Source organism: Emiliania huxleyi (assembly GCF_000372725.1).
Source record: "Emiliania huxleyi CCMP1516 unplaced genomic scaffold EMIHUscaffold_35, whole genome shotgun sequence".
In the NCBI taxonomy this organism is placed as follows: domain Eukaryota; phylum Haptophyta; order Isochrysidales; family Noelaerhabdaceae; genus Emiliania; species Emiliania huxleyi.
Genome location: NW_005199363.1, coordinates 852,210 through 873,216, shown reverse-complemented (window position 1 = coordinate 873,216; position 21,007 = coordinate 852,210). Strand labels below are relative to the sequence as shown.

Here is a 21,007-nt window from a genome sequence, read left to right as displayed (position 1 = left end):
TCGGCGCCGCCTTGCCCGCCGGTGGCGGCGCTTGCCTCCGCCTCGCCTCCGCCGGCCAGCGGGTCCGAAGCCCCAGGCTCCGCCCCAGGCTCCGCGCCCGGCTCGGCGAGGCGGGCGCGCCTCCCGTTCAGCGCGGCGGAGGAGGCGCTGATCACGTCGCTCTTCGGCTCGCTCGGCTTTCGGCAGCGGCGCCCTCGCCCGTGGAAGCTGATGCTCGACACGGCGCGCCGTGACGCGCCCGGAGTGATCGCGGCGTGTCGCAAGCGCCGTCGAAGGACGCGGCGAAGGGAGACACAGCAGCACGGACTCGCCCTCATGTTTCCTTTTAGGCGTGCCGCAGCGCCGTCGACCTCAAGGACAAGGCGGCCAACTTGGGGCTGCTGCAGCGGGCCGACGTAGAGCGCGAGAACGGGGCCGACGCGGCCAATGCCCCCCCGTCGCCCCTGCCGCTGCCGCCCCCGCGCAAGCAGAGGCCGAGGCCGCAGGGGCTGGCTCGCTGTCCTGAGGCGCTCTCGCCTGGCACCGAGGGTGAGGGCGAGGAGGGCGAAGAGGACGAGGACGAGGAGCAGCAGCAGGAGGAGCGGGGGGGGCGGGAGCAGGAGCCGGAGGCGGCGCGCGCGGCGGCGACGGTGGCGCAGTCTCCCCCTCCTAGGCCGCCGCCGCAGCAGGGGCACCCAGCCGCCTCCCCGCCGAGCCGGCAAGACCCACGTTTGCTGGCGCGAATCGCCATCGTCTCCCTCGCCGGCAATGTCCGCGACACGTCCATGACACGTCCGAGACATGTCCACAGGCGCGCGTCGTCGAGCTCGCCTTCGCCGGCCGCTGCGTCGGAGAGATCGACAGGCAGCTCCACGTGGAGGGCTTCTTGACGAGCACGGGCACGCCCTGGCCGCGAAGCAACGACGGACGCGTCGTCGTGCGCGCGCTGCTCCGCGCCGGCGTCGCCCCGCTCCCGGGCGGCGACGCTAGAGTCGCGCGCTACGTCAAGGAGCTGCAGGAGAAGGGATACGGAAGGGCCGCGCGCGGAGGCTAGCCGCTCACACACCAGCAGCAGCGGCACCAGTTTGTCGCTCGCGCTGACGTTCTCGCCGTTCGGTCGGCTTCCGGTCCGGAGCCGGCCGGTCGCAGAGCGGCTGCGGAGGGCGGTCGCCAGGAGAGCTGTGCTCCCGGCCGTAGCGATCACAGGACGCAGCTCTCTCGCCCGGAGCCGTGGTTTGATACCCAGTGATCCATTCAAGATTAACGGCCGGACTCGCACATACTTCGGAAAAAGAATGTTAGAATCCAGCCTCTCTCACAGCACACTGGCACGACAAGGGCGCAGACTGGCGAGGACCACACTCCACACACCGGCACACCGGAAAAAGAAAAAGAACGCTGCGCCCGCGGATTCCATCCCTCCGACATGCTCAGCACCTGGGTGATAGCGACGTCGTTGGCGGCCTAACCGCGGCAACAATCCCCAAACTCACAACAATGGCGCAAAGCGGACATACACCCTTGTAGCTCGGAGGGGCATCCAAACACGGAGTAGCCCGGGATCAGTAGCGCGGTGCGCGTCCCGAGGGCGTAGGGGCTCAAAAAACAATTGATTGTGTTTTCAGCCACTTAGAGCACACAGTGGGCATTCGAGAACGCGTGCAATCGAAAACATGTCTGAGCAATCGCAGTTCATGTCTTCGCCCGAGTCGACGAACAGCTGGCAGACGAACCGCCCCTCATTCACGTTGACAAAATTGGACGTCGCCGCCGAGACGTAGCCAGAGTAGTGGACGCAGGGGTGCCCCTTCCACGCCGTCTCGCCGTCGTTGCAGTGGCGGTGCTCCTCCACCTTGAAGACCGAGATGCCCCACGCCTGGTCGCCCTGCTCCGGGCTGCACGTGGACGTCGGCTCGAGCAGCGCGATGTTCTTGTGGTCCCACGCGCTTGAGACCAGCGCGTCCGCCTCTGCAGCGTCGCCCTCGATGGTCTTCGCGAGGTGGTGAGGGAAATCGGTAAACTTGACCGCCGTCTGCGGGTAGTAGTTGAAGGCGATGTCGGCCATGAAGTGGGCCGCGGTGTCGCCCTCCGTCTCGCTCGCCTCGACGTCGCGCTCCTTCATGACGACGTTGAGGTTCGAGCAGAAGCCGGAGGTGGCGATCAGCCAGGCGGGGTCGTCGACCACGTCGGGCACGGGAGGGGGCTTGGGCGCAAATGTGGTGCTGCGAGCGGTCGGGTTGATGTCGTCGACAGTTTCGGCCTGCGCACGCCGGAGTGCGCGTGTGAGGGTCAGCCTGCCTGAGTGAGTAATTGTAGCAGGGCGGGCACCGGCAGGGTAGATGCCGGCAGCGCGACGAGCAGAAGCGAGGCAATCTTCAGCATGGCAGTCCAAGATGTACCCCGCGCCGCGGCCTGTTCAATTTCGGCGTTTTTTTTGAGAGCGCCTTCGTTGTTAATAGTACAAACCCAATGGTCCTCTGCGAGCGGTCCTTCGGTGCAGACGCACACACGCACACGCCACGCCGCACCGCTCGCCCGCCCACCGCCCCGCCCAGGCGGGAAAGAGATGAGGGGATGGGACAGCAAAGGAGGAACCCCAAACACGTATGGGAGGGTTCAGTAATGCGCCACGCTGCCCGGCGTTTCTCACTTTCCGGGACAGCCCCGCCCTTGTGAGGCAGGAAAGTGACGGCTACCCCGTACGCCCTGGTGCTGCTACCCCGACGCCGACCGCCCATTCCCCCCTCCTCGTTCCCGCCTCGAACTCTCCGGTCCCCGACAAGCCGCTCGCCGTTATGGGCCTCTGCCCCGCACGCTCCCGCCCCTTTTGCCCCTCACACACACCCAGGCCCGACATGCACATACAAGACAAACCCGGCGTCCTGCTCTCAAAAGAAAAGAAAAATGGGAAGGAGGAGACCAGCGGGGGAGACTCCCCGCCTATGCAACACCCCAGAGAGGGGCTGCCATCGCCGAAGCTGTGCCTAAGCATAACTCCCAAACCCGCAGCGGCCCGGGGGGCCTTGGGGGCAGCCTGCCGGACCGCTGTTGCACGGGGCCAAGCACCGGAAGAGGAGTGGAATTGATGGATTGGGCTGTTGTCCGTGCCTCCCCTCTATACGTCAGAGTGGGACCTACGCCGCGCCGGGTAAGGGGCGCGCCCGGTCCTCGACGGAGCCGCGCGCCCCAAACGACCCAGGCGGCGAGTAGTCGTCCTCGAACCTTCGACTCGTAGTCGCCCGTGGTCAGCGCCCCTCCTCCCTCGCCCGTCCCTACTCATACTGCTCTCGAGGCGCCCGCGGCATCTCGCCGCCCATCTTCGGCCACGCGTTGTAGTCGAAGATGGCGGCGTTGCGCCTCGCGACGATGGTCGAGTGCACTTGCAGGAAGCGCTTGCGCTCGCTACTGACCCGCCATCGTTCGCTGTCGGAGGACGCCTTAGCGGCCTTGATGTCGAAGTTGGTGTTGAACCACGTCGCCGCCTCGTGCCCGATGCCGCCACGCGTGCTCGCCGCCCACGTCATAAAGTCGCAGTTTTTGGCGTCGCACGCCGCTGCCTTGGCCTTCCGCTTCGTCGCCTCGGCGTAGTCGGTGGCTAGGCGCTTGCCGCTCGCCAGCGGGCGCAGCCTGTCATGGTGCACCGCGGTGACGCACGTGCCGTCGTACACCACGGCGCGTGCCGACTCTGCATAGTTGCCGAAGACGCCGTCGCCCCGCTGGTACGGGTTGGTGTCCGGATCGTGCGCCCGCGTCGGGTCCCTGCAGCCGAGCCTCACCTCCATGACCTTTGCCGAGGCGCCGAAGGCGCGGGCGACGTTCGTGACGTGAGTGTTGAGGGATGCGTGCCCCGTGGCCAACCAGCCGCCGTAGTTGCATCCGTCCCAGTGCGTGCCGCTGAGGTGCTCGAATAGCGACAGCGTGCGCGGCACTCGCGCTTCGCCGATGTCGCACGGGACGCATCCCGGTAGCCTCGTGCGGTGGTAGATGCACACCGAGTTAGGGCCCACGCCGACGCAGCGCGTGGCGAGGGTGATGGCGCCCTTGGGGTGGTTGAGGTAGCCCTGCGCCTCGTGGAGCCACGCCTTGTCGTTCAGCTCGACGTCCTTGTGGACGACGTCGATGCCGAGCACCGCGCCCGCCCCGAGTTGCTTCGTCGCGCGGAAGTGCGCTCGCGTCGCCGGGTGGGCCGCTGCGCCGCGTCCCCCGTGAGCAAGCGGCCATGTAGCTCGGCGACGACCTCGCCCACCTTCTCGACCTCGAGCTTCCGCAGCGCCGCCACCAACCCCTCCATGGGCAGGGCTTGCGCCCACTGCTTCGGCGACCTCCATTCGCACTCGAAGCTTTGCTCGACGACATCCTCCGTCACGCCGTGTCCCACGTAGAAGAAGAGCGCGCACCTCATGTCCTCGCCCTGTCCGAGGCCGTCGCCGCCATGGCACAGCTCGCTCGCTTTGAAGACGAGGGCGTCGCCCGGCCCGAGCAGGATCGGTTCCTGCCGCGATACGACGTGTAGCCGCCGCTGGCTGAGGGGCACGATCACGGAGTAGACGTCTTCCACGTTCGCGTCCAAGTGGGACGGCTGTCGCTCCGCCCCTGGCAAGGTTACGATCAGGCTGACCCCCGCAACGCTGCCGTCGCCTCTTGTGACGCCGACCGGCCTGCCCTCCAGGCCGACGTGCGGTAGCACCAGCCGCGCTAGTTGCGTCGCTAGTTCCGCAAGTTCCGGCCGCCCTTCGAAACGGAGCAGCTTCCTCTTCGTGTCCCGCGCGATCCCTTCGAGGCTCTCGGGCCCCACGATGTCCTCGGCGTGCTGCACCGCACCCTTCGCGTACTCGAGGAAGGCGTTAAGGGCCCCGAGCTGGCCGTGCGCCGCCGCGAAGTCTCGCACGACTTGCCAGTCGCCTCCGTCCTCCACGTCGACAATGTCGATGAGACCCGGCATCGTGTCGTCCGCTGCGGTCGAGGAGGCTCCCGCGTGCTCCGGGGGGCTCACCGGCGGTGAGGGGGCGGCTGAGGGGGCAACCGTTGCGCTCGACAGCCTCCTCCAGCGTGCTTGCGACATCCTCGTCCGCGCGATCCGGGCCAGCCGGCTGCACGGCGCCACCAACGAGGCTAGCGTCAGCGCCGCCAGCACTGCCCACCCCCAGCCCGCAAGAGGGGGCGTCGGCGGCTCTCCGCTGCTGGCCGCTGCTGCTGTCACGCCTCGCACCAGGCCTAGCAAGCAGCTGACCTGGCTGGCGTTGTCCTAACCTTTGCTCCGCCAGCGGCCGTCAGCAGCACGGACGCCCCGCACAGCCATGGCATGGCGAAGGGGGCGGCGGAGGGGAGGGCGGCGGCGGTGGCGAGGGGGGCGGCGGAGGTGGGGGCGACCGAGAGGGAAGACGGCAGAGGAGGGGGCGGCGGCGGCGAAGGTGGCGGGGGGGGCGGCGGCGGTGGCGGGGGAGGCAGAGGCGAGGGAGAGGGGCGTGGTGGCGGAGGGGAGAGCGGCGGTAGCCACGGGGAAGGCGGAGAGGGTGGCGGCGGGGAGGGCGGTGGCACGCAGAGAGTCTGCGGCCCCCCGGCTGGGACGAGTGCGCAGCTCCCACGGAAGATTTTTTTGCCATCAACTGGGGCGGAGCTCGCGCGACCTCGACGCCTCAAAAGCTCCGCGCGAGAGAAATTCGTTCTCTCGCCGCCTCGACAGCCTTCGACTGTGGCGTGAGCCTCGCCGCGTCTGTCTGTCGCCGCGTCTGCTCGCGCTGCCCACCGCCGGCTCTCCTCCACGATCGACGGCCACGCGACTGCCGGTCCTCTTGCTCTGTCCACGGCTCGGCGCTGCCCCTCCTGCTCCGGTCGCATGTTGAGAGGTACTGGTTGAGAGCAGTCGAGACGTCGTCCGTATCGGCCGGGGAGTCGTCGACGCCGTCGCCGCGCTGCTCCATACGCGCCTTCAGCGCCGCGGAGCGCTTGCTCTCGTCCGACCGGCCGACATGGCAGTTGCAACGGCGCGAGTTCAACTCAGTAAAAACGATGGCGCGCAAAATTTTTTCAAAAAAGAAAAAGACGCCGCCGGCGTCCCAGATCCGGCACATGCTCCGCTTCAGCGCCCTGCTCCTCGCGGTGAGGGCCGCCCACGTCGAGGAGAATTTCTCGCACGCGCCGGACCCCATCACCGGCGAGCACGGCCGGCTGCTCCTCTCTGCCGGCTGCTCCCAGTGCTGCAACGGCGGCAACTGCCTGCAGGGCTTCAACGGGATGCCTGGCATCTGCTGCTCCCGCGCGACGCCGGGCTGCTGTCCGATGGGCGCGTCGTGCGTGCGGTGCAACATGCGCTTCATCTGCTCCAACTCTGCGTAAGACAATGTTCAGCGCCGAGCAGTGCTGCAGCGAGCCCTCCGGAACCCTCTAGACGCCTTCCTTTAGGTACGTCTCGAAGAGCCACCGCTGCTCCATGTGTGCCGCGCATAACGACGTCCCTGCAGAATGTCGCAGCGGCAGTATGTCCCACGGTGCGGGGGGCCTTTTCCTCCTCCTCCTGCTCGTCCTCTGCGTTGGCTGCTTTTGCATGCAGCAGCAGCAACAGTACGAGGTCAGCGCTGTGTGCCACAGCTCGGCCACGCCTCGGTCCCATCTGACACACACACACACACACACACACACACACACACACACACACACACACACACACACACACACACACACACACACACACACACACACACACACACACGCACGCACGCACACACACACGCACGCACGCACGCACGCACACACACACACACGCACGCATGTCGGCCATATCTCGGCCATATCTCGGCCGTACCTCGGCCGGTATCTCAGCCTTCGTCTCGCCAGGCGCGCTCGTTTTATGGCGAACCCGCCGTCGGCTACCCCCCGCCGGGATACCAGGGCTACCCAGGGCAGCCAGTCTACGGCCAGCCCGCGGTCCCGATGTACAGCCAGCCGATGTACGGCGGCGGCTTCGGCGGTCCGGGTGTCGGCATGGCCTCTGGCGCGGCGCGGCGGCGTGTGAGAGCGCGCCGTGAACGGCGTCTGTTCACGCGGCCGAGCTGTGTGAGCAGGCGCGGCGGCTGGGTTTGTCGGCGGCATGGCGGCCGGAAAAGCGGTGGAGGGGCGGGAGGCAGCTGTGGGCGGCGTCTCTTCACGGCGTGCGCTGTGAACAGGTCGTCGGCGAGATGATGAGTGGCGGCCATCATCACGGAGGCGGCTGGGGGGGCGATGGCGGCATGGGCGGCGGCGGCGACATGGGCTTCGAGGCGGACATGTGACGGAGCAGAACGGCCGCCGCCGCTCGCGCGTTAGGCTCCGGCTGAGCCTTAGATTCCTTTCACAGCAAGGTAGGGATGCATCCTGTGGAGAGCGGGAGGCGCCGGGCAGCGCACATCTTAAACACCGACAGGCGACACACCGGGACGCCTGAACGGAAATGGCTTTGGCGTGTGTGGGGGGCACCCAGGTGGTTGTTGCACGAGTATTCCCTATGGGCCAAAAAAGCGTCGAATGTCCCAAAAAGCGTGTCTCGAGTTTGTGGCAGCCCCACAGCCGGCGCGCGCGTTTTCGGTCAACTCCTTCCGGGCTTCCCGGACGATTCGGAGGTATTTGAGGCGCCTTTCCATCAAAGATTCATCTATCATACGGCGAAACATCAATTCGGACCCCACTCTTTCTGCTAGCATGCTAGGCTAGAGTGTTCCGCGATTTTGTCGTTTTGTCGGAAAGGGGGGGGGGGGGGGGCCTTAATGCATCTCAACTCTGACGCTGATCGCACGTCGTTCCTTGGGGCTACTGCGTTGCGAATTCGAGTCGGAGGTCGAGCAAGTGGACACGACCACTCGCGAACAGGACGCGCCGACGCCCTCCGGCGCCAGCCGCCTCGACACGCCGCGCGGAGTCGTGACGGAGGCGTGCGTGCCGAGGGAGGAGTAGCGCGCGATGGAGGAGGTCCACCGTCGCTCGCCTCTCCCGCCGTCCCCGCCGCTGCCACTCGCACCGGCTTGGCCCCCTCCCCCGCTGTCGCCGCTGCGGGCGCTGCTCGGCTCGTGAGCGCTCGAGTCTAGCAGGCTGCGCACCGCTGCATCGAACGGCTCTGTGTCGCCGTACGCCGCTTCGATCGCGCCCAGCAGCCGCTCGCGGTCTCGGGCGTGGTAGCAGAGAGCGCGCCGCGCGCAAAAGTTGCGCGCCACCTCGCTCGCCCCTCGGTGGGTGTGGCCAAGCGGCGGTGTGGCAAATCTCGACGCGCCCCGCGTCTTGGTCGGCGACGTGGATGGTCTGCGTCGTGTAGGGGGCGGAGGAGAAGAGGGCGAAGGAGGCGGAGGCGCTCCGGGCGCGAGGGACGCCGCCGGCACCTTGCGCCCTGGCGTCGGCGCCCCAAGCGGCAGCACCTCGATGTCGTTCTGCGAGCCGCCGAGGACGACAAAGCAAAAGATCTCCATGATGCACCACAACCGCGTTGAGTACGTGGGCCCGTCCAGCACGAGCAAACGTGTGCACCCCGAGACATAGATTGGCAAGCCCAGCAGGGACGCGTCAATGTCGTCCTGATCGATGCACGCCTTATCCAGCCACAAGACGGGCTCTCTTCCCGCGTGCTGCTCAAACTCAGCCGCCCAGCGAGACAGCGCCATGAACTTGGCGTCGCCATCGTCGCTCCACGAGTGGCTGATGAACGCGTCGACACCGCCGAGCTCGACAGGCGCTGCTGCCGCGCTCAGCTCGGCGGAGCCGAGCGACGAGCTGAGGTGGTGAGCTTCGAGTGCAGACCACGGGAGGCCGCGAAACCGGCCTGCGGCCGCCAGCACGTTCGCCTCGACGCTTCCTCGGCCAGTCCGACGCAACGCCGAGCACCATCGTCGCGCGCTCCAGCCGTTCAGCGCGGGCGTCACCAGCGCGGCGATGGCGGCGAGCCCACGGGAGCTGGCGGGTTGGCCAAATCCTCCGACCGCGCGGAAGAGGCGCCCGCGGACAGAGGGGGTGAGGACACGTGCGAGCAGGTCGGCACCGACGACGCGGGTGAGGGCGCGGGCGTGGAAGACAGCCATCATGACGTAGGGGGACAGGTCCGGCGGAACGGCGCCGCGGTCGACCCACAAAATGGCAAAATCGAAACCGAGGTAGCCCAGCGTGATGCGCGACGACCACCGCAAGCAGGTTGCGAAAGTGGTCCATGCGACGCTGATCGCGCGGCGAGGCGGGAGGCTGAGTGCCGCCGCAAAGTGGTACGCCGCCCAGAGCAGAAACCCGTAAGCAAGCGAGACCCATACGTACGCGAAGACCGCCCGCAGCATCTGTGACGGCATTCCATGGTGGCGGCCCAGCTGGTAGAGGGGAATGAGGGCGAAGTGCTGCGACATTAGGTTTCCAAACACGGCAACGCCTACAGCGGAGTCCGCGTGCTGATCGGGTCGCATGCCCGCTCGTGGTGGCGGTGGATGCGGCCAGGCGCCAAGCAGGGCACACACGAGGAGGCAGCTGATTCGCACCTATCTTGAACAGCCTCGGGTGTTCTTGCGGGCCCTCTCGGCTCCAGGCCCGCAGGTGGGTCCGCACAAAGGCGGTGTCGATAGGCCGGAGGGCAAGCAACATAAAGAAGGGCCAGACGGCTCCGAGGAGGCATGCCAGCAGCCGGGGAGGCAGCCACGCCACTCCCGCCGGGCCGACAAAGTTTGCAATCAGGGGCTTCTCCGTGGCCCACTGGCGGCAGGTGGACTGTGCTACGGTAAAGCGGACCTCGCAGTGCGTTAGCAAGCCACCGAGCTGTCGCCCACGACGGTAGTCATGTTGGCCTATGGCGGCAGTGAACTCTGCATCGCCGTTGCTGGAATAGACAACGACCTCGGTCGAAACGCCATCTCCGGGTGCGTACGCCTGAATCCAGCCGTGGCCGTCCGGCAGCTTGTGGACGCCATAGTCGCCGTAGTAAGAATCTCTAACTGGCCCCAACCCGCTTCCTCCACCATGGTCAAAGTCTCCGAGCAACAGTGGCGGTGGTGGTGAGCGAAAGTCGGTAAACAGGGTGTAGGATGACGGCGATAGTGACGGTGGTGGGTGCAGTGGGTGCGGTGGCAGTGGTGGTGAGATTGGCGTCCGATAGTCGACCAGTTGGGCATGCTTTCGTCTCGGTCTGAAGATAAAGCAAGCCTCGGGAAGATACCGGACCAAGTCATTCGAGTCGCGGAGTGAGCAGAAGTTCATCGAATGGGCTGTACACACGACTGACAAGCATCTTGTGTTGTCGATGCATGCTTGCTTTGCTTGCTTTGCGGCTAACTGCGGCATTTCGTTGTCTAGGACCGTGCCGGGGCACGATTCGCCGCGATGTAGCTCCCAGTCGCGGTCTGGCGGCGGGGACGGTGGTGGCGGCGGCGACGGCGGCGGCGGCTGCGGCGACGGAGGTTGCCGTGGTGTATGAGGCGGCTCTGACGGCGGAGCCGGAGGGAATGGAGCTGCGAATTTGGTGAACGGAGCCGTAGTCCAACCAGCCTTTCGAACCAATTCTCCGAGCGCATTGTCTTTGCGCATTCTCTTTTGCTCAGCACTGTATCCGCTTTCTAGGTGATTGAGGAAGTCGACGAGCGTTCGTCCATAGTCCCAATGTGTGGCATTGTACGTGGTGTGGTCCACTCGCCGGCTCTCGAGGCTGGAGGAGCTCAGGCACAGGCATGCCCATGAAAGGCTGAGGCTGATGGCGGTGGTGCGCAGCCGGACGGCGCGATCTACCGCCAGCGCTTCTCTCAGGCGGGACTGCAGCTCGTCGAGCTGAGTGTCTAAGCGCTCGTTTGCATGCATCCGTCGCCGCTTCCACACGCAGGCCTGGGACAGGCAGATGGCAACGAGCGACGCGCCCAGCGGGGCCGCAGCGAGTGCCAGCGTGAACAGACCCATGAGGGAATCATTGCCTGAGGCGAGAGGGTTCGTGAACCACGACCATTTCATGCGGACCCCGCGGCTTGTCGCGATCGCCCGGTTGGACTCCTCGCTCGCCGTCGCCGAAGTCCTCTGGCAAGGCGCGATACACCCGAACTACGTCGAACCTTATGAGTCCACGACTTTTTTCTGCGGTGTGCGGACGCGCCGGGACTTCCAGGGCCAGTCAGGCTCTTAAGAGATCCGAGTTTGCGCCTCTCCCGCCGTACCCCGCCCGTTAATATTGAACTCGGCTACGCACGTCGCACGACCGCACCCCACACTCCAGTTGTCACCAGCGGATGTGCAACCCGCAAACACATACTCTCATAATGCGCCTCTTACTCCCGGAGGAAGCTCTGCCACTGTCGGAGGATGCCGCTCGGACTTTCTGAAAGACTGTGCTATGGGCGTGGTACGCACAAGCTCTGAGCTCTTCGCTGAAGGTAACATCAGGTCTCCTTCCTCCGCGGAGGCTCCCACAGCGGCCGCGAGGCTCTGGTCGTACGCCCTCCAGGTCTGCGGCTTCGTCGTCCTCCTCATCTGCCTCCCCCTCTGCCTCGTCGTCAACTCGCGCAAGTAGGGGCAGGCCCTCGGCTCGGCCACCTCGTTGGAAGAGTTTGGCGCCGTCGCGCGCAGCGCTGGCGGGCGCGAACGGCGGTCGGAGCCCCGGCCGGGTGTCTAGTATCTAGCATGCACGGCGCTGCCGTGGGCAAGCCCGGTGTCATCTGTCGAGTAGTTGTGCAACCGTGTGTGATATGACGGCGTGGGAGTTTGACGGAGGGGCGCCGCAGGAGCGAAAACTCCCGAATGGGTCGTCTGGTTTTCTCGAGTCGGAAGAGAGTTGCTGCGCTTGCTTTAATTCTGATCTCTTCTCCACCATGCTACGAAATCAGAGCATTTTTACATCCCACGAGGACAACACAACACCCAGCAAGACCCAACAGGGCGGCGTTTAATTTTGCGCACCTGCTGTCCGCCGCCTGCGGCGGCGCTGCGCGCCGCCTACGCGCGCTGCGCGCGAGTTTTCTCTCTTTTTCTGTCTTTTCACAGTGTAATTTTACCAAAAAAAATGCCTCATTTTACCTCTGTGAAATACATGTGTATGTCGGTCATCGTGTTGGTCTGGAGCGCCACAGCCGCCGCTCCGCATTACAGCACCCTCTCGTCGACACTCCCGCCCTCGACCCCTCCTCTTGCGCCCTCCTCCGACCGCAACGTCCAGTCCGCGCCTCCTCCTGCCTTCGCCTCGGCTCCTGGCGCCCGTTTCGAGTACGTCTGGAGTGAAGGCTTCCTCGGCGCAGGTGCGTGCCCTCCTGGATCGTCACCGCCTTTTGGCAATGCCAGCCTCGCTCGGCCACCCAATCACTCTTTACGTGCACCCTCTCGACGCCAGTCGTCCTCAACATACACAGCACGACGCCCGCGCTACAACACACGATTCCACTCGTCCATGACACGCCCGCGGCCGTACCGACCGACCCAGGCGGTGACGTCGAGCCGGCCGCAGTCTTGCCGGTTCGCGAGGCGCTGGAGCGGTGTAGCGCCAATTCAGCCTGCCGCGGCGTCTCGTTCCGAGGCTCCAACGCCACCAGCGGCTCCGTGCGCGCCTACTTCAAGATTGGGGACGCCGTCAGCGGCTCGCCCGGCTGGTCGACCATGCTGAAGTCCGCGCCAGTCACGCCTCCCGCGGCCACCCTGCCGGTCGGCGGCTCCTCGCGCCTCTCCCTCCGCCTTCGGCGCGACTACTTCTCGGTGCAGAACCTGTCCCGCACGGGCGAGGACTGGTCCTTCTCGCGCCCTCTGGACGGCAGCTCGACCCTGCCGCTGTGTGCCCATCTCGGAGACCTCACCATTCGCCTCCGAAGCGGCGGCGGAGGCGGTGACGGCGGCGGAGGCGGCGGAGGCGGCGGCGGCGGCGGCGGCGGAGGAGGAGGCGGAGGCGGAGGCGGAGGAGGAGGAGGCGCTACTCCTTGGCTGGCACTCTCCACCATCGCCCTTGCCGCACCGGCCACACCGCTGGTTGCGGCGGCGGGGGCGCCGGCGCCGGGCGGCGGCACCGTGCTGGCGGCGCAAGAGGTGAGTGCTATGCTCAAGGCTTCGGCGCCGGCCGACGCCCTCTCTCTCAACTCCGCCAACTCCGCCGCCGCCGCCGGCTTGCGGGTGGTGCGGTCGTACGAGCGGTCTGCGGACGGCGCGGCCCTCGTGCTGCGCTTCAACCTGACCAACGGCGGGCGGTCGCCGGTCGAGGTTGGCGCACGCACACACACCTCACCCACGCGCACCGGGCCTTGCACTGCCAATGCCGTGTCGTCTAGACGTGGAGACGCGAGGGGCTAGCCTGGCCCTCGCCCCGCCACCTCGTGTGTGTGGAGACGTTGACCTCACCTCACCTTGCCTTAGGTCGGCGCGGTCGGGCTTGCAATGCCGGAGAGCCCCGGCCACCCTCCCGCCGGCATCGAGTCGGTGGTCTGGAACGACGCTCACGTAGGAGGCGCGGCTCACTCCGCATGGCCCCTCCTCACGCCTCCCTCTTCACACACCTCGCTTCACGCCTCCCTCTCCACACCCGCCCTCTTCACACCTGCCCTCTTCACACCTCCCCTCTTCACCCCTGCCCTCTTCACACACTTCGCTTCACGCCTCCCTCTCCACGCCTCCCTCTTCACACACCTCGCTTCACGCCTCCCCTCTTCACACCTGCCTCTTCACGCCTCCCCTCTTCACACCTCCCTCTTCACGCCTCCCTCTTCACGCCTGCCCTCTTCACGCCTGCACTCTTCACACCTCCCCTCTTCACACCTCCCTCTTAACACCCGCCCTCTTCACACCTCCCTCTTCACACTTGCCCTCTTCACACCCGCCCTCTTCACACCTGCCCTCTTCACGCCTGCCCTCTCCACGCCTGCCCTCTCCACACCCGCCCCTTCACCCCTGCCCTCTTCACGCCCGCCCTCTTCACACCTGCCCTCTTCACACCCGCCCCTTCACACCTCCCTCTTCACACCTCCCTCTTCACACCCGCCCTCTCCACACCTGCCCTCTTCACGCCTGCCCTCTTCACACCTGCCCTCTTCACACCTCCCTCTTCACACCTCCCTCTTCACACCTCCCTCTCCACAGGCGCGCACGGCTGGGTCGAGTTTGTCCGAGTGGTGGGCGACGAGGCGACACTCCTGGTCACGCCCGCCGACCTCTTCCAGGACCTTTCCTGGACCGTTCCTGGAACCTTCCTGTAGGCGACACTCCTTGTCACTCCCGCCGACCGCATCAGCAGCCCGCTCGAGGCGTGGAGGCCGATGATGGAGGATTTGGGCGGCGGAGACGCGTACGAGTGGGTCGTCGCGTCGGCGGCCTGGGCGGCGGAGTGGGCGAGCAGCCTTAGAAGCGGAGCACGTGCTCTCGGAGTCCAACTCGCGCTGGAGAGCGCTACGAGAGGACACGTCTTCAGCTGCACTCCGCTCCACTCCGCTGCACTCTCTGCACTCGCGGCCCCTCGTATCGACGCGGCGGTGCTCTGCACACACCGCACAGCACCGCACCCCCGCCCCGAGGGTGGCCTACCCACCACGTAGGCTGCCCATATCTCCCCATATCTCCCCATATCTCCCGCCCCGAGGGTGGCGTACCCACCACGTAGGCTGCCCATATCTCCCCATATCTCCCCATATCTCCCGCCCCGAGGGTGGCGTACTCACAACGCAGGCTGCCCATATCTCCCCATATCTCCCCATATCTCCCCATATCTCCCCATATCTCCCCATATCTCCCCATATCTCCCCATATCTCCCCATATCTCCCCATATCTCCCCATATCTCGCCACCTAGGCCAACAACACGCAGTGGCCTCACCTCGCCATGTCGGACTCGCTCAAGCAGCAGTACCCCCCCTTCGCCACGGACCCAGAGACGCCGTGGCCGACCACCGACGGCAAGCGCGCGATGCCGCGGCTCGCCGCTTCCGGCGGCGGCGCGGCGCGTCCGTGGGTCGACCCGACGACTCTCCTGCTCCGGCCGGGCGAGACCTCCTCCATCGCCCTCCGCCTCCAGCTGGCCGAGGCCGGCCCGCGCACGCGCGACGCCGCCCTCGCCAAGATGGGCTCCGCCGTGCTGCGCGCCGTGCCAGGGTACGTCCTCTCGCCGCACCTGCCCGGCACGCTCTTCGTTCAGCCGCCGGCCGGAGCGACCGTCTCGTCCGCCCGCGCCGACCCTCCCTCCGGCGCCGACACCGCCACCCTCGATGCCACGCTGCGTGCGCCCCTCCCCAGCGGCTTCGTCCCCGTCCGCCTGACTGCGGCGGGCTACGGTGAGGCGCGGCTCCGCGTCGCCTTCTCCGACGGCTCAGAGGCGCTCGCGCACTACTACGTCCTGCCGCCGTTTGAGCGCCAAGTCGCCGCGCTCGGCGCCCACCTCGCCGATGTGGCGTGGCTGCCGCGCGAGTACCCGGACCCGTTCGGCCGGTCCGCCTCCGTGATGCCATGGGACCGCTCGATCTGCCCCTACTCTGGAGAGCCGTGCGGCCACGTCCTCAACGACGCGCGCGCGTACGACGCGGGCCTCTCGGACGACGCCGGGGGGGGCAACCCGCTCTGCCTCGCCGCGAAAGTGCGCGCGGCGCCGACGGCGCACGAGGCGTCCCGCGTCGACGAGTACCATCCGCTAGACGCTGTACCGGGGGGCTGTGAACAGCGTCTCTTCACACCTGCAGCCGTGAATAGGTACATCCGCTGGACGCTGTACGGTGTCAAGCCCGACACGGCGTCGCCTCCGCTCAAGTCGCTGCAGATCCGGGAGGAGGAGGTGGCGGCGGGGGAGGCGGACGCGGAGTCCGAGGATGGGGTGCGGATGACGATGTTTTACTACAACTGCAGCGGCCCAAAGGGGGCGCCCCCCTGCTCCGACGCGAGCAGCGGGCACTTCGCGTGGAGGCGCAGCGGGCACTTGCGGGAGGGAAGGAGAGGGACGTCTGGGAGGGGACATGCCGGGCCAGTGCTTGCACGTTGAATGCCGTGCCGGCTCCTGCCCGTGTCCGGAGATGCGAGGGACCAGCCCCGCCCAACCCCCCCCCCCTCCCCTGCCCCGCCACCTCGTGTGTGTCTTCACCTCACCTCACAGCCTGAGCACCTTCCCCACCCTCCTAGGTACTCCGAGGCGGACAAGTGCCACAAGCCGTTCGGGGGGGTCTGTGAACAGCGTCTCTTCACACCTGCAGCCGTGAATAGGCGGACAAGTGCCACAAGCCGTTCGGGGGGCCAACCTGGTGCATGACCGAGACCATGGCGAATGCAACCTACCGCGGCTTCAACTACCCGCACCAGATCTCCTCCTACTGGGCGATGTACCACGTGGCGCGCCACACCACCCTCCCCACGGCGCGCGACTGGCACTGGTACCTCTACCGCGCCGGCAAGACGGCGCTCAAGCTGGGCACCTCAAACGTCGGCTTCATGGACGGAACCGTGGCGCGCGAGGTGCTGGCCGCCCTGCTAGTCGAGGGCGAAGCCGGAAACACGACGCTCGCTGCCATCGGGGCGCAGCTGCGCGGGCAGATGCAGCGGCGGCAGCAGCGGTGGGCCGTCACGCCGCACCCTTATGGCTCCGAGTTTGGCTTCGACACCACCGGCCAGGAAGAGGTCCGCTCGCCTCTAGACACTTCCCAGACACCTCCACACCTCCTAGACACCTCCTCGACGCCACCGGCCAACGTCGGCTCGTCTATCCTAGCTCCCCCTCTCTCCCCCATCCCTCCGCAGGTGGTGGTGTGGAACCTGTACTTTGGGAACGAGACCGCCGCAAAGCTCACTGTCGATCACGTCCTCTCCTACATGCGCTCGTCGCCCACCTGGCCCTACCACGGCGGCGCGCGCTCGTGGGGCGACGTCGGCAACAACGGCAAGTACCTCGCCACCTTTGGCACCGGCGTGCAAGACCGCGGGCAGATGCGCGCGCCGGGGGCGAGTCCGACGACAGTATGCGGCCTCCCCCCCCCCCCGCCGACCCCGCCGCGTGTCCCCTCTTCTCCAGGCACTACCGCGCGGGCCTAAACATGATCCCCCTGATCGAGTGGTACCGCCGCCACCCTGAGGAAGGCGCCTTCCTCCTCGAGGTGGCGATGGGGGCCATGGCAGGCCAGCTCGTCGACATCGGCCCCGCCACCGGCTGTGAACAGCGCCTCTTCACACCTGCAGCTGTGAACAGGCCAGCTCGTCAACATCGACCCCGCCACCGGCTGTGAACAGCGCCTCTTCACACCTGCAGCTGTGAACAGGCCAGCTCGTCAACATCGGCCCCGCCACCGGCTGTGAACGGCGTCTCTTCACACCTGCAGCTGTGAACAGGCCAGCTCGTCAACATCGGCCCCGCCACCGGCTGTGAACGGCGCCTCTTCACACCTGCAGCTGTGAACAGGCCAGCTCGTCAACATCGGCCCCGCCACCGGCTGTGAACGGCGTCTCTTCACACCTGCAGCTGTGAACAGGCCAGCTCGTCAACATCGGCCCCGCCACCGGCTGTGAACAGCGCCTCTTCACACCTGCAGCTGTGAACAGGCCAGCTCGTCAACATCGATCCCGCCACCGGCGCGACGTCAATGATGTACCACGCTTCGCCGCACATGCGCGCCTTCGACCCGCACTCTGGCGACTACGGCCTCGGATTCTTCGGCAACGCGCTCGAGACGGGCGCGTACTACGTCGTCGACGCTGCCCTCGGCCCGCTTTGCTTCTTGTGCGTCGCGACGCCGCAAGAGGGCGGCGGTGGAGGGGGAGGAGGCGTGGCGATGGCGATGCAAGAGGGCGGCGGTGGAGGGGGAGGAGGCGTGGCGATTGAGCCACGCGACGCGTACCGCATCTCCGCCTACCTCGAGCCGCTCGGCCTCTACGTCCAGAGCGAGTGCGGCCGCTTCTCCCGCCTCGCCTATGACGGGCGCCAGTCAGTGCAGGCGTCGAGCTCTCCTCTCACCAGCTCGAATCTCGGCGCATCTCGGCGCATCTCGGCGCATCTCGGCGCATCTCGCCGCATCTCGCCGCATCTCGCCGCATCTCGCCGCATCTCGGGGCATCTCGCCGCATCTCGCCGCAGGTCGAGTTCGACGCGGGTAGCGCTCAGCTCTGCGCGGGGCAGCGCCTCAAGCTGAGGAAGCAGGCGCTGCAGAGACCGGGCACCGGCTTCTCTGTCCGAGGCGCGCCGCTAGTAATGGTATCTAGATATAGTGAGAGACTCTCTCTCTCTCTCTCTCTCTCTCTCTCTCTCTCTCTCTCTCTCTCTCTCTCTCTCTCTCTCTCTCTCTCTCTCTCTCTCTCTCTCTCTCTCTCTCTCTCTCTCTCTCTCTCTCTCTCTCTCTCTCTCTCGTTAGCTCTCTACCTCTCTCGGGCGCGCCGCTCAGCGCTGCGCCGTACAGAGCTCTCCTCCTCTCCTCCTCCCCAGACGAGCTGAGATCGGCCGAGGTTAGGCGCGCCGCTCGTCCGCGGCGCGTACGAGTCGGCGTCGCTGACGATGCTCGTCACCTTCTCACTCGATGGCGCCGCAGCGGCTCCGGTTGCCGCTGCCTGAGAGCAAGCTCCAGACTCGGAGGGCCGGAGGGTGGTGGGGGCGCCGGATCTTGTGTATCTTCACCGGCCGCGCGACGTTCCGCTCAGTGTGACTCAGTCGCACTTTAATTTCTGGATCAGTACATGCGTGCCGTTTGGGCGCCCCCGAGCCCGACCCTCCACCAGGCCGGACACTCCCCTCAAGAAAAGACGCCGTGGAATCCATCTCCCCCCCCCCCCCCGGGCCCCTCGGGCCCAACTTCCGGTCCCGCCCCGGAAGGAATCCGGCGGGGACCGGCAGCCTGCCCCCGCCGCCGCCAACGCAAAAGAGATAGGTCGCGGCTCGGTTCTCGCACAGAGAACATGTGCTCCACGGGTGCTCTCGCTAAGAGTGCTGCCTCTCACGCCGCGCCGGGCAGCGGGGAGGGGAGGGGGAGCCCGAGCCGCTCAACGGTCTGCCGCGCCTCCTCCAGCGAGATCATCTCCACCGCCTTCCCGTCACGCACCCGCGCCGCCCGCCGCCCGTCCGCCACCCACATGACGCCCTCGCCGACGCGCGCACCCTGCTTGTAGAAGCCCGACTCCACTCGCCGTCGTAGACGTCGCCGTTGGCGTACCGGTAGACGCCGCGCCCCTCCTTCTTACCCGCCTTGAACTCGCCCTCGTAGACGTCTCTAGGGTACCATACTTGACCCCCCCCCTTGGCGCCTCGTGTTTTTCGTGCCAAACCAGCGCGATCTCGGCGGGGCGTCAGCGCCTCTCGGAGGGGCATCATGCGCTCCCGGGGCCGCCCGACGGCGCGGGCCTCTTGCTGATGGACCCAGCCGAGGTGCCCAACCAGTTGGAGTCGCGCCGACGCGCTGCGGCGACCACCAGCCAGCTTTTCAGCGCGGTCGAGGACGGTGCGCCGAAAGAGTAGACAGTCTCCGGTCCATCCGGAATTTTGTCGTTTTAGTTAGCACTGCTGCTGCAGACAGGGCCCGCGTGACCCCATGCCCTTCCCGGATCCAGCTCGCTGAGGTGTGACGTCACCCCGATGACCGCCCACAGGTGGCTGACGAAGCGCCACTCATCGCTGCTTTCGCGCGCCTGCTCCACAGAGGGCTCCTGCGGCTCTCCCTCGTCGCGTGACCGCCGCCGACAGCATCTGCTCGGTCGTGCCCGCCGGCGCGGAGCTGCGCCACGTCGAATTGTTCGGCGGCTCGACCGCCGGCGCGCCCACCCTCGCCTCCTGCGCGCCTCACACTCAGTTTTCACCTCGCGCGCGGCCGACAAAGTGAGCTCACGACCACCTCCCTCTCAGTCACCCCCCGGACGATGCACAGCCCCCGCTCGTTCTCGCCGAGAAGACGCTCGGAGCGCCCAACTTTGCCTGCTCGTCCCGCAGCCCATAGACCGGATCGGCAAAGGTTTTTGCGTCGCAAGCGCGCCGCGCGTGTGGCTCAAACTTAATAATTTCAGAGTCAGATATGTCAGATATATCTCGCTAGCTTTATTTTTTCCACGCGATCGGATTCTTCCCAGCGGCGCCGAATCGTAACAATCGGCGCTCACTCGCCCTGTGCTTGATCGCACGGCTCGGCCCGACACGCTGCGAGCGAGCTCCTGCATCGCCCCGACCACGGCGAGAAGCTCGCCACCATCGGCGATGTCGACGCAGGCTGGTGAGCTCCGCCACTTCGGCTGACGCTCGCGATTCGCCGCTCAAGTTGTAACAATCGATGCCTCCTGCACAGGAGGATCAACTGGCGCCTCTGGCGACGTGGCCGAGAGCAGCGCGCGGGCCCGTCGGCGCGCACTACCGCGGCGAGACTCGCCCGTCGCGCCTGCTGACCTCCCCACAACCCCTCTAGGGTTTCGGCTCCGACGAGCTACACGGAAGGGAAGGATTCGGACACTGCGGCCAAGGTGGACCGCGCTCTGCAGCTGCTCGCCGAGGCCGAGGCTCGAGGAGACAAGCTCGTCGCCGCACACGCTGCGCGCGACGCCGGGACCGGCAAAATGAACGTGTCCCGCGCGCTCTCTCGCATGCGCGAGAGCGGCGCCTGGGCGCAGCTCGTCTCTCAGTGCAAGGAGGATCAGCCCGCCGAGCCGAGCCCGCAGCCCGCCGAAGCTCAGAGACACCCCATTAGTGCGACTCGACCTCTTTGAGTCACTGCCTTCTCGGCGGTTTGGCTGTAGAGCCTCTACAACAAACTCTACAACAAAATCGCGCTCTACATCGCTATACAACGCAGGCACTTCGTCCCGCGGCGGATGTAGAGCTCTACAGCTCTACAGCACTCCAGAGCGCTCTACATCTCTACAACTCTACAGCGCTCTACACTCTACATCCTCTACACCCTCCCTCAGGATGTGCGGTGCGGGGCATGAGGGGGCAGCGTCTTTGTGTGTGCGCGCGCGCGCCGCTTCCGGGAAAGAGCGGGGCCCTCGGGGTACGCCTCGTCCGGCCCCCTCCGTGGGGGTCGTGATCTGAACTGGAGAGGGGGGGGGGGGGGGGGGGTTCGGCCTTGAGAGCGTACGGTAGGTAGGTAGAAAGGTGAATAACAGCCAGGCTCGGACTGGACACCAACGCGGTATGGGTGGACGCTAGACAG

At 66.6% G+C, this 21,007-nt stretch overlaps 5 protein-coding genes across 5 annotated transcripts; 3 read left to right on the top strand and 2 right to left on the bottom strand.

The window, feature by feature from the left end:
* Positions 1 to 210: 210 nt before the first annotated feature.
* EMIHUDRAFT_208593 (hypothetical protein) lies at positions 211 to 1,033 on the top strand (the record flags this gene model as incomplete). Its single annotated transcript, XM_005772997.1, has 3 exons — positions 211 to 243; positions 330 to 436; positions 844 to 1,033. 3 exons carry the CDS (start codon positions 211 to 213, stop codon positions 1,031 to 1,033), a joined length of 330 nt encoding a protein of 109 aa, XP_005773054.1.
* Positions 1,034 to 1,264: 231 nt separating this feature from the next.
* On the bottom strand, positions 1,265 to 2,385 carry EMIHUDRAFT_435902 (hypothetical protein). The gene is made up of 3 exons (XM_005772996.1): positions 2,308 to 2,385; positions 1,653 to 2,239; positions 1,265 to 1,534 (listed from the first exon to the last, which is right to left on the bottom strand). Exons 1-3 carry the CDS (start codon positions 2,359 to 2,361, stop codon positions 1,444 to 1,446), a joined length of 732 nt encoding a protein of 243 aa, XP_005773053.1. The 5' UTR covers positions 2,362 to 2,385; the 3' UTR covers positions 1,265 to 1,443.
* Positions 2,386 to 6,203: 3,818 nt separating this feature from the next.
* On the top strand, positions 6,204 to 7,491 carry EMIHUDRAFT_435900 (hypothetical protein). Its single transcript, XM_005772995.1, has 5 exons — positions 6,204 to 6,311; positions 6,382 to 6,547; positions 6,814 to 6,970; positions 7,041 to 7,069; positions 7,143 to 7,491. The coding sequence occupies exons 1-5, from the start codon at positions 6,214 to 6,216 to the stop codon at positions 7,245 to 7,247; spliced, it is 555 nt and encodes a 184-aa protein (XP_005773052.1). The 5' UTR covers positions 6,204 to 6,213; the 3' UTR covers positions 7,248 to 7,491.
* Positions 7,492 to 7,761: 270 nt separating this feature from the next.
* EMIHUDRAFT_208588 (hypothetical protein) lies at positions 7,762 to 10,860 on the bottom strand (the record flags this gene model as incomplete). Its single annotated transcript, XM_005772994.1, has 6 exons — positions 7,762 to 7,851; positions 8,049 to 8,113; positions 8,163 to 8,247; positions 8,325 to 9,352; positions 9,459 to 9,944; positions 10,455 to 10,860. 6 exons carry the CDS (start codon positions 10,858 to 10,860, stop codon positions 7,762 to 7,764), a joined length of 2,160 nt encoding a protein of 719 aa, XP_005773051.1.
* Positions 10,861 to 11,975: 1,115 nt separating this feature from the next.
* On the top strand, positions 11,976 to 19,541 carry EMIHUDRAFT_463917 (hypothetical protein; the record flags this gene model as incomplete). Its single annotated transcript, XM_005772993.1, has 18 exons — positions 11,976 to 12,185; positions 12,368 to 13,131; positions 13,285 to 13,347; positions 14,121 to 14,219; positions 14,457 to 14,501; positions 14,710 to 15,530; positions 15,600 to 15,803; positions 16,023 to 16,062; positions 16,104 to 16,514; positions 16,635 to 16,777; positions 16,906 to 17,042; positions 17,080 to 17,112; positions 17,150 to 17,182; positions 17,220 to 17,252; positions 17,290 to 17,322; positions 17,360 to 17,392; positions 17,430 to 17,815; positions 19,461 to 19,541. Exons 1-18 carry the CDS (start codon positions 11,981 to 11,983, stop codon positions 19,539 to 19,541), a joined length of 3,564 nt encoding a protein of 1,187 aa, XP_005773050.1. The 5' UTR covers positions 11,976 to 11,980.
* Positions 19,542 to 21,007: the final 1,466 nt, after the last annotated feature.